Consider the following 12,500-nt stretch of genomic DNA (forward strand, 5'->3'; position numbering starts at 1 on the left):
TGAACCCTTTTGAAAGCAGTGGAGGTGTGGGGCTGAGTGTTTCAGAATGCGGTCCCTGGCTCCTTGTTAAACTATCATTAGAGTCATGAAAAACACTCTTGGAAACTCTACAACTTCAACTGGAGCCTCTATAACTTCCAACTAGCGCCTCTACAACTTCCAACTAGAGCCTCTACAACTTCCAACTAAAGCCTCTATAACTTCAAGTAGAGTTTAAATATGATGCTCTTTTATTAAACTTCACCCTGGTCCTGGTTATGAAAAACACTATTGAAAACTCATGAACTTCAACTGACGCCTGTTATATGAGCTGATTCCTTGTTAAAGTATCACTGGAGACATCAAAAACAGCACTAAAAACTAAATCACTTCAACCTGACCCTATTAAACATATGAATTCCTTATTAAATCCCCTTTGGTTATGAAAATCACCCTTGAAACTGTCACTTCAACTACAGCCTGTTTAAATATGTTGATTCCTTGTTAAATTATCACTGGAATCATGAACACATCCTTGAAACTGTCACTTCAACTACAGCCTGTTTAAATATGTTGATTCCTTGTTAAATTATCACTGGAATCCTGAAAACATCCTTGAAATTGTCACTTCAACTAGCCTGTTTAAAATATATGAATCTTTTATCAACTCCTTTAGTCATGAAGAAACACCCTTGAAAACCCACAACATCACTCACTGGCACCTCTTATCCCCTTTCACTGCTATTTGACACAGTTCCTTAGTCACAAATCATCCAGAAACATTAATTTTTCATCTACAGCCACCTCTAAACATCATACTCCTTACAAATGTGGTGCTTTACTCTTTCAATCACAATTTTTCCCCTTTTAAATGTTTTGTGCTATTTTGTGCAGTGTTTTAACCCCTTGAGTATCATGATGCATTTCCATATTAATTCTGGTGACTATTTGGTGATTCTATACAGCTTCAGAAACTCAAAAAGTGAACAGTCTGGCCATTAACCCCTTCAGCACCATGACACGTTTTAATATTTATTCTGCTTACTATTTGGTGATTTTGTACTGCTTCCGAAACTTATGTGGGGATTAAAACGGTGAACACTTTGGCAATTAATCTTCCCACCTTAAATAACCGTTCCTAATATAAATAAAATTGTTTAGTTATAACCAAAACTCAAGGTAAAAATGCATCCCAGTACTGAAGGGGTTAATCTTCTGACCTCCAGAGACCCTTCCTAATGTCAATAAAATGGTCTAATCGTACACAAATCTCAAGGTTAAAATGTGTCCCAGTACTGAAGGGGTTATTGTTGTGAATTGCTGCATATCACAGAGGGAGGGTGAACAGTAGGGTGAGACAAACCACCAACATATCAAACAAAGTAAAGAATGCAGTCCAGTTCTCTCCACATAATCATAACGCAACATGGCAAGCTAAAAAAAAAAAAGTTACGTAGGGAAAAAAAATACGTAAAAAATAATACAAGTTAAAAAATATATAAAAAAGGTATATATGAAAAAATAGATAAAAATAATAGTGAAATAAAAAAAATACGTAGTAACTGCCTTTTTTTCTTGTGCAGTGTTGAATATCACACACAAAAGAGATCACAAAGTAGCTTCACACACCTTGGCTTCTCAGGACGGCTACTTTCAAGGGGGCTACTCTGAAGGGAGCTACTTTGAAGGGACTATTTTGAAGGGATAACTTTGAAGGGCAACTTTGAAGGGGTAACTTTGAAGGGGCTATTTTGAAGAGGCAATTCTGAAGGGAAAACTTTGAAGGAAAATCTATAGGGGCTACTTTGAAGGGGTCTACTTTGAAGGGGCTACTCTGAAGGGGTTACTTTGAATGGGTAACTGAAGGGGCTATTTTGAAGGGGGTAACTTTGAAAGGGCAACTCTGAAGGGAAAACTTTGAAAGGGCTACATTTAAAGGGGGCTTCTTTTTACAGGCTTCATTTTAAGGGGGCTACATTTAAACAGAGATACATTTTAAGGGGCTTCTTTTGAAGAGCTTCATTATAAGGGACAACTTTAAAGGGACCAAAGGGGCTACTTTTAATGGCTTTAAAGGGGAAACATTTTGAGGGGACTACAATTTAAGAGGGCTGTTTTTTAAGGGGCAATATTTCAATGGGTCTAGTTTTGAGGGTCTTAGAGGTGACAGGTGAGGTCCACAAAGGTACTGCCTCCTTCTCAACAAGTGGTACAGAATAATTGCCACTGGTACACCGTTAACCTGCGTACCATCGTGCATTTCCATATTCATCCTGGTGACTATTTGGTGACTTTATACAGCTTCAGAAACTTGTGTGGTGATTAAAATGGTGAAGACTGTGGCCATTAATCTTCTGACCTCCATGGACCCTTCCTAATGTCAATAAAATGGTCTAATTGTACACAAATTTCAATGTGAAAATATGCCACAATACTGAAGGGGTTGAGATTTCATGAGAAAGGGGAAAGTAGCCACAGTGAGAAGCCAAGACCACTGAGAACACACCCACCACAAAAAGGGAGTTGTGTTGACAGAAAAGACGACAATATGGTTTCACTTTACCACGCAAAGTTGACGTGAGATAAAAGTGCCAGGATTTCTATGGTTGTTGTTGTGTTGTAGTGTATTTCTAAGGTGTTCAGCTGTAGTTAAAAAATTAGTAAGGAGTTGTGTTGATAGGAAAAGACAGTAATATTTTTTAGTTTACCTCGGACAGCTGGCGAAAGAACAGTGCCAGGATTTCTATGGTTATTCTGTGTTGTAGTGTATTTCTAAGGTGTTCAGCTGTAGTTAGAAGTTTAGTAAGGACTTGTGTTGATAGGAGAAACAACATAATTTACTTTGCACAGCTGACGAAAGAACAGTACCAGGATTTCTACAGTTATTGGGTATGTGTTGCAGTGTATTTCTTGATGTATTAGTAGCAGTTTAGTATAGAAATGTATGGATAGGAGAGATGGTAATATTGTTTAGTTTGCCTCGCACAGCTGACATAAGAACAGTGCCAGGATTTCTATGGTTATTCTGTGTTGTAGTGTATTTCTAAAGTGTTCAGCTGTAGTTAGAAAGTTTAGTGTGGACTTGTGTTGATAGGAAAGACGACAATTTAGTTTAGTTTAAAAGAATGTCAGGATTTCTAGTTACTGGGTGTGTTATAGTGTATCTAGGCTCGTATTCAGAAATGCTCAGCTCTCTCACCACGACTATTTTCCAAGGCCACAGAGATGATTAGCTGGGGTTTCAAGAGTTAATAATGTAGAAAGCTTATCACTCTGCCTCTAGAACCATAAAAACTTCATTAAAAATATTTTCCTTTCTCACTACAACTATTTTCCAAGGCCACAGAGATGACTAGCGGGTTTTTAAAGTGTTTCTCCAGTTAATAATGTAGAAATCTTGTCACTCTGCCTCTAGAACTGTAAAAACACCCTTAAAGAACTCGTGTCAATTCAAATACACCCTTCTGAGATAGTGGAGGTGAAGCACAGAGGTTTTTGAGAATACGACCCTTAGTTGTAGTTTATTAAGTTGGTGTTGGTAGGAAAGATGACAATATGAGTAGATCAGTTTAGTTTAGAAGAGTGTCAGGCCTTCTCTGTTATCAGGTGTGTTTTAGTGTATCTTTAAGGTATTTATGGCACAACTTGGCTATCACGCTGGCTTGGGGTCTGACAAGTGGGCATCAAAGCACAACAAACCCTGCAGTACAAAACTAACTTAGCATAAGGTATTAAGTAGATTCCTCGTGTTGTATGGATGTCGGTCAGTGCAGCGGTGTTTGGGGTGGGATGGGTTAGGTTATGTTAAGTCAGGTTAGGTTAAGTTAGGTTAGATTTGGTTAGGTTAGGTTAGGTTAGGTTAGGTTAGATTTGGTTTGATTAGGTTAGATTGGGTCAGGTCAAGTCAAGTCAAGTCAGGTCAGGTCAGGTCAGGTTAGGTTAGGTTAGGTTAGGTTAGATTGGGTCAGGTCGTCAGGTCAGGTCAGGTCAGGTTAGGTTAGGTTAGGTTAGGTTAGGTTAGGTTAGGTTAGGTTAGGTTAGGTCAGGTTAGGTTAGGTTAGGTTAGGTTAGGTTTGGTTAGGTTAGGCTAGGTTAGATTAGGTCAGGTCAGGTTAGGTTAGGTTAGATTAGGTCAGATTAGGTTACTGAATCTATCCATTGTTTTACTGAATCTGAGCTGACTTCATCTTCTACTGAATCAAAACTGACTTCATCTTTGACTGAAGCTAAACTGACCATTGTTTTACTGAATCTAAGCTGACTTCATCTTTTACTGAAACTAACCAAACAGACTTACAGACTTCACCATTTTACTGCAACTACACTGACTTTCTCTTTTGCTGAAACTACAGACTTCCTCTTTTACTGAAGCTAAACTGACTTCCCCTTTTACTGAATCAAAACTGACATCACCATTTCACTGCATCTAAACTGACTTCCTCTTTTACTGAATCTAAACTGACATCACTTTACTGAATCTAAAATGACTTCCTTTTTTTTTACTGAAACCAAACAGACTTCACCATTTTACTGAATCTAAACTGACTTCACCTTTCACCGAGTCTCAATTCCCTCAACTGTCTTATTCTTTCACTCCATTTCAACTGGCAATCTTTTACTCAATTCAAACTAACCTGAATTCTCTACCTTCACTTTCTACCGAGCCTAACCAAACCTCAGCTATCGTACTTACTCCTGAACAAATAAAAACATGACATGATTTAATATAAACACACAAAAAACATTAATAACAGCTCTAGCGGCTAACCTAAGCTAACCTAACGAACTCTAATCTAACTCAGCCTACCATACACTAACCTAACCTAACCTAACCTAATCACCCACAAATAATGCTCAACAATCAAAACCTAACCTAACCTAACTTTATCCAACCCCAGACAAGGCAAAGTGACAGACATCCACACAACCCATTAATTCCTTCAGTAAATTCACAAAAACGCACCCTAAGAACACACACACACACACACACACACACAATAAAAAAGTAGAAAGAAAAATATAAATCGTTCATTAGACAAGAAATAAATGCATAGAGCTCCATCAAATGTTTGTTGGTTTTAGTTCCGGCATCCACCACATCAATGCTCTCCAGAACATCAGGCAGATGCACCCAACTCCCCACTGTGGCGCCCCTACCACACCAGTAACCTCCCAGTCAACAGCTCAACCCCTTCAGTACCAGGATGTGTTTTCATATTCATTCTACTTACTATTTGGTGATTTTCTACAGCTTCAAATACTTATGGGGGGGATTAGAATAGTGAAGACTGGCCATTAATCTTCTGACCTCCATGAATCTTTCTTAATGTTAATAAAATCATCTAATCATACCTAAAACTTGTGGTAAAAAATGTGTTCCAGTACTGAAGGGCTTAAACTCACTAGCCCCAGCGAGACTTCAATCTGCCGACCTTAGCAATGCCAGGCCAGCGCGTTACCACTGTACTAGTCAGAGCCACACAACTATTAGTAATGCCTAGACACTGATCACCATGACAACTACCACCCTAACCTAAACAAACTTAGCAATGCCAGGCCAGCGCATTACCACTGTACTAGTCAGAGCCACATAGCTATTAGTAATGCCTAGAAACTGATCACCAAGACAACCACCAGCCTAGCCTAACCTAACCTAACCTAACCACTATCAACCCACCTCTACAACCATCCACTGCTCATCTACACTACAAAATCACTACAAAATCTAACTTAACCCTTTCAGTACCATGATGCATTTCCATATTCATTCTGGTGACTATTTGGTGACTTACACATCTTCAGAAACTCACGAGGGAGGGATTCGAATAGTGAAGACTCTGGCCATTAACCTTCAGACCTCCATAGACCCTTCCTGATGTTAATAAAATGGTCTAGTCGCACCCAAAACTCATGGTAAAATAGCGTTCCAGTATTGAAGGTAGCAGCCAACCTAACCTAACCTAACCCAAAACACAAGGTAAAAAAAAAAAGTGTCCCAGTACTGAAGGAGCTAACCTGACCTTACCTTACCTAACCTAACCAAACACTACATTAACAGCATCACAGTCTCCATGGCAGGAAAATGACAGTAATTCTCTATAGAAACCTTATGTGGGTCTAGACGTGATGTGAACCCCCTCTCCCTCTTCTCCCTGTGTAACCTTCTAACCCCACCTCACCTCACCTCACCTGACCTAATGGAAATGGTGATGCAGTGTGTGTGTGTGTGTGTGTGTGTGTGTGTGTGTGTGTGTGTGTGTGTGTGTGTGTGTGTGTGTGTGTGTGTTAGTTATTCACTATTCACATTCATTCTATCCTTAAATTTCATCAAAGCATTTAGTGATGGTGACTTTACTCAATTTCATCACTATCATCACCATTATGACTACCATGAGTACTGCTATCATCATCATCACCACCATCACCACCATCGTTATCACTCTTACTATCATTATCACCACTTTTCTTCCTTCCTCTTATCATCCTCACCATGTCATTCTATCCTTCATCAAAATCACCATCACCATTATCATTGTCATCACACTATCAATATCACCACCTTCCTTTATACCTTTCATCATCTAACGTTCTTTCACTGTCCCTCATCACCACTGCCATCACCATTACCACCACCACCACCACCACCATCATCATCACCATTATCAACTTCCTTTATTCCTTTCATCATCTAACATTCTTCCTTCATTATCCTTCACCACCACCACTATCACCATCATCACCACTCCCATCCTCCTCCTCCTCCTCCTCCTCCTCCTCGTCTCTATCACACAATACAATAAAATACAACAAGTCTGCTGCTGCTGCTGCTGCTGCTCGGAAAGCCTCAAAAAACGTTATAAAAATAAATCGTCACACTATTTACAGCATTTTTTTTATCCCTATCCTTGTAAAAAAAAAAAAAAAAAAAAAAAAAAAAAAAAAAATCAGCTATATACATTTTTTATCCCTATTCTTGTAAAAAGAAAAAAAAAAAAACGAAAAATCACAGCTATATACATTTTCTTTATCCCTATCCTTGTAAAAAAAAGAAGAAAGAGAAAGAACACAGCTTCCACACACATTTGGTAATTGTAGTAAAAATTGTGTGTTTTTATATCCAAGTTAATAATCTTAGGCTAAACTTATGCTATGGTTGACTTAGAGAGAGAGAGAGAGAGAGAGAGAGAGAGAGAGAGAGAGAGAGAGAGAGAGAGAGAGAGAGAGAGAGAGAGATTAAACAAAGTAACGTCATCGTATCACCAAAATAAGCATTAACGTAACAGTAAAAATCTTTTCATAAACATCACAAACTAAACACACATATTCCTTCCTTCTTTCCTTCCTTCCTTCCATCCCTCCTTCCTTCCTTCAATGCCAGTCTAGACTCTTGTATCACCTTTCTTCCTCCTCCTCCTCCTCCTCCTTCTCCTCCTTCCTTCCTTCCTTAAAATGGACTCTTGCATCACCTTTCTTCCTCCTCCTCCTCCTCCTTCCTTCTCCTTTTTCCTTCCTTCAATGACACAAACTGGACTCTTCTATCACCTTTCTTCTTCTTCTTCCTCCTCCTTCTCCTCCTCCTCCTCCTCCTCCTCCTTCTTCAATAAACCTTCTATGAACGCAAAATAATAACAAAAAACTAACAAAATATACCAATCTTTTTCCCCAAATAAAATATCAACCCCTACTACTACTACTACTACTACTACTACTACTACAACTACCCCTACACACATACACACATACACAGGAAGGCTTCAATAAATAGCATCATACCATCCTATCTTCCTCTGCCTCCTCTTTTTCCTTTCCTCTTCACTCCTCTTCTCCGCCTCCTTCAGTACTCAATGTCGATCTTATTCTTGGTCTCATCCTGTGCTAGTTTCATCAGGGACTTCTTGACCCTCAGAGCTGTCAGTCGCACATTGGGGTTTTGGTGCCAGCATTCCCTTATTATCTTGGACATGCCTGCCAGAACCTGATGGAGATAAGGCATTGTTTATAGATGTTTTTGCTGGTATTTTTGTGTGTTGTGGTGTGTTTTTCTGGGGTGTTTGGGTATGTGTGGGTGTGGCAGGAGTGTGTGCTGGTGTGGTGTAGGTTTGGTTTCTCTAGCATGGGTGTAAGTGTTTTTTTGTTGTGTGTGTGTTTTGATACTGTTTAAGTTTTGATAATCTGTTACTAGTCATGGAAACACTTGTAAAAACTTGTGTTACTCTCTTATCCTTATGTAGACAAGTGAGTGAGTGAGTGAGTGAGTGAATGAGTAAATGAATGAATGAATGAATGAAAAGTTTCTATTGATAATAAAGTCTAACCTGCTACTAGAACCATAAAAACAGCCTTAAAAAAAACTTGTATCATTCTATTATCCTCTTTTATAGACAAGTGAGTAAGAGTAAGTGAGTGAGTGAGTGAGAGAGTGTTTCTACTGATAATAAAGCCTAACCTGCTACTAGAATCATAAAAACACCCTTAAAAAAACATGTCTCCCTTATCCTTTTATAAACAAGAGAATGAATGAGTGAGAGAATGAATGTGTGAAGAGTCTCTACAGATAATATGGCTAACATCCACTCTTACCCTTTATAGACAAGAGAGTGAGTGAGTGAGTGAGTGAGTGAGTAAGTAATCAAACAAGCCATCTGAGAGGTGTCAAGACATCTGCTCCCTAATTTTGGATAACTCTTCTGAACTTTTAGAGAACCGGCATCAAGTGAGTCTTTTTAAACACCGTGTTGTCCTTGACTGGCCTTCTCTCCTACATAAAAATAAATAAATAAATAAATAAATAAAAAATCACACTTACTGGGTCACTGGTCCACCTGTTGGGTATCATTGGGCGCTGCTGATCCACACACACCACCTTCTTCATGTCATCAAAGCTGGGGTCGCCGGGCACCTGGTCATGGAAGGGCACACGGTAGTCGTCCACCAGGCCATTGGACACGTAGCGGCGACACACCTCCCACAGCACCAGGCCCAGCGCATAGATGTCCACCTTACGGAACGACTCAAACACGCTCATGTTGATCCTGCGGGGAGTGACAGGACCATTAAAAAAATAATAAATAAGTATATAATAAATGAAATAAAGTAAAAAAAAATTGTAAAATATAATAATAGAAAGTAAAAAAAGTAAAAAAGTAAAAAAATACTAAAAAATCACAAAAATAGTGAAAAAAATAAAAATAATAAAAATAAAGAAAAAGTAAAAAGAAAATAAAGAAAAAATTGTAAAAATAATAAAGATAATAAAACGTAATAAAACAAATAATTCAAAAGTAAAAAAAAAAAAAAAAATACAAATAAGAATAGAGAAAAAAAGGAAAAGGACCACCAACACCAGCAGCACCACCAACACCACCACCACCAATACTCACGTTTCATTGAGCACCTCCGGACTCATGTAGCGCTTGGTGCCGACTCGGGGATTGCTGCTGATGTTGATCTCTCCGGTGGTCTGTGTGTGCATGACTGCCAAGCCAAAGTCAGCGATTACACAGGCACCATTCAGCTGTGGAGGGAACGCAGCACTGTCACCATAACGCCACTGTGTGTGTGTGTGTGTGTGTGTGTGTGTGTGTGTGTGTTAAGTTAGAGATAATTATCTTTGAATATGTATCTATTATCTTTACATCCTCAAAACACCCAAACACCCCCAAAACACCCAAACACCCCTAAACACAACAAAACACCGCAAAACTTACCCAAAACATGCCTTCACACACCCCAAAACATAACACACTCCAAAACACTTTCAAACACCCTCTAAACACCTCCAAAAACACAGCTAAACACCATCCCAAACATCCAAACATCCCCAAAACACCCAATCATCCCAAAAACACCCAAACATCAAAACACCCCAACACACCCAAACACCCTAACAGCCCTAAAACACCCCAACACATCCAAAAACACCCAAACACCCCAAAACACCCCAACACACACCCAAAAACACCCAAACATACCCAAAACACCACAACACACACCCAAACACCCCGAAAACACACACAAACAACCCTAAAACACCCCAACACACACACCAAAATACCCAAACACACCCAAAACACCCCAACACCTCTAAACACATCCTCACATCCCTTCACACCCCCCCGAAACGCACCTTCACCAGTATATTCTTCGACTTAATATCCCGGTGAGCAATGGCTGGCTTTCCCTGACTCCCAAAGATCTCCGTGTGAAGGTGCAAGAGTCCGTTGATGGTGGAGAGGGCGATGGTGACGAGACTGGTGTGGTCGAGGGTGTGCGTGGTGAGGTAATCATACAGGGAGCCCCGTGGATGGTAGTGCGTAACCAGCCAGAGTTGTGTGCAGGACCCACGAGATGTCATGTCCGAGCCATAAAAGCCTAAGATGTTTTCGTGGCGGAGGAGGACGGTACTGTGGGGGTAAACGTGGGTCAGGTTAGGTTAGGTTTGGTTTTACCCCCTTCAATATCACAACGTCTGTCTTCCCATATTCATTCTGGTGACTATTTGGTGATTTTATACAGCTTCAGAAACTTATGTGTGGGATTGAAATAGTGAAGACTGTGGCCATTAATCTTCTGACCTCCACAGATCCTTCCTGGTGTCAATAAAATGGTCTAATTGTACACAAATCTCAAGGTAAAAATGTGTCCCAGTACTGAAGTAGTTAAAGTTTGAGTTTTTTAGGTTAGGTAAGATTAAGGTGAAGGAATTGAAAGAGAACAGAAGGAAAGAAGAGAGACAGAGAGAGAGAGAGAGAGAAGGAATAAAAACACAGTGAGAGGAAGATAGAGAGTGAGTGAGAAAGTATTAAAGGACACAGTGAGAGACAGATAAAGAGAATGAGAAGGAATAAAAGAACAGTGAGAGAAAGATAGAGAAAGAGTGAGAATGTACAAAAGGACACAGCAAGAAACAGAGAGAGAGAGAGAGAGAGAGAGAGAGAGAGAGAGAGAGAGAGAGAGAGAGAGAGAGAGAGAGAGAGAGAGAGAGAGAGAGAGAGAGAGAGAGAGAGAGAGAGAGAGAGAGACTACTCACCTGTAGATCTCTGTCTCCCTGGCCCAGGATGCCTCATCGCGGGAGAAAAATATCTTGACGGCAACCTTCTCCCCCTGCCACACTCCACACCACACCTCACCATACCGCCCCTGCCAACAGCACAACACCACACTTAGCTCACCCACGGGACACCATAAACACAACACATATAGATTCTGAGCCTATGTCATCACCACAACACCACACTTGCTAACTGACAGGACACCATAAAACATATATATGAATTCTAAGTCTGTCATCACCAGTCTGTCATCACCACACTTAGCTAAATGATAAAGCATAAAGACATATATATCAAATTGAGTTTCTGACATCACCACACTAAATTAAATGGCAGGACAGCATAAACACACACATACATAAATTCTTGAGTCTCTGTCAACATGATACATAAATTTTTACTCCTCTTAACATCATCAAACTTAATTAAACTCCTTCAGTGCCATGATGTGTTTCCATATTCTGGTGACTATTTGGTGATTTGTTACAGCTTCAGAAACTCATGTGGGGAATTAAAATAGTGAAGACTGTGGCCATTAAGCTTCTGACCTCCATAGACCCTTCCTAATGTCAATAAAATGGTCTAATCGCACACAAATCTCAAGGTAAAAAATGTGTCCCAGTACTGAAGATTTGGTGATTTTATACAGCTTCAGAAACTCATGTGTGGGATTAAAATAATGAAGTCTGTGGCCATTAATCTTCTGATCCGCATTGACCCTTGCTAATGTCAATAAAATGGCCTAATGGTACACAAAACTCAAGGTAAAAATGTGTCCCAGTACTGAATAAGAGAATTACAGCATAAATACACAAGATACACATATTTTTACCCCTCCAAACACTACCTAACTTGATTAAATGTGAGAATTACAGCATTAACACACAAGATACATCAATTTTTAACCCTACTATCACTAACAAACTTAATCAAAATGCGAGAACTACAACATTAACTAATACGTGTTGAGCTATGAACTGGTGTAAGGAATCAGAGGCACCACCACCACCACCACCACCACACACCTTGCCAATGACTTCCGCCAGCCAGATCTGCTTTGCTAGAGTGCGCTGGATGAGCAGAGGAAGGCCGGAGCCACTGCCTGACGTGATGGAGTCATTGAAGATCTCCTGAAGGGGAAAACATCGGTCAGTACCAAACATGCATGAATAACTATAACAGTAATGAGTATAATGAAACAACACAACACCACAACACCACTTAAAGGAGCCAAATAAGAGAAAGGTGAAAAAAAGATTAGAAATAAGAATAAAAATAAGTATGATCAAAAAATAAACTGTAACGAACACAATGCAACACCACACAACACCACTTAAAGAAAAAACAAATAAGAAAAACAAGGAAAAAAGATGAAGAACAACAAGAACAAGCATAATAAAATGATACACACTCAAACAAACACAACAACACCGCACAACACCATAACAACACCACTTGAAGAAGAAAACA

General features: G+C 39.6%; 1 protein-coding gene across 1 annotated transcript in view; it reads right to left on the reverse strand.

Annotated features, from left to right (window-relative positions):
• Window positions 1–6,194: 6,194 nt before the first annotated feature.
• Window positions 6,195–12,500, reverse strand: part of LOC123502847 (activin receptor type-1-like) — a 10,391-nt gene continuing 4,085 nt past the window's right edge. Inside the window, exons 6-11 of the mRNA XM_045252122.1 lie at window positions 12,056–12,160; window positions 11,009–11,118; window positions 10,106–10,382; window positions 9,360–9,493; window positions 8,786–9,011; window positions 6,195–7,954 (exon numbers count right to left, since the gene is read on the reverse strand). Of these exons, the coding sequence (XP_045108057.1) occupies window positions 7,814–7,954; window positions 8,786–9,011; window positions 9,360–9,493; window positions 10,106–10,382; window positions 11,009–11,118; window positions 12,056–12,160 (993 nt within the window). The 3' untranslated portion in view covers window positions 6,195–7,813. The remainder of the gene's footprint in view (window positions 7,955–8,785; window positions 9,012–9,359; window positions 9,494–10,105; window positions 10,383–11,008; window positions 11,119–12,055; window positions 12,161–12,500) is intronic.

Source organism: Portunus trituberculatus, chromosome 12 (assembly GCF_017591435.1).
Source record: "Portunus trituberculatus isolate SZX2019 chromosome 12, ASM1759143v1, whole genome shotgun sequence".
In the NCBI taxonomy this organism is placed as follows: domain Eukaryota; kingdom Metazoa; phylum Arthropoda; class Malacostraca; order Decapoda; family Portunidae; genus Portunus; species Portunus trituberculatus.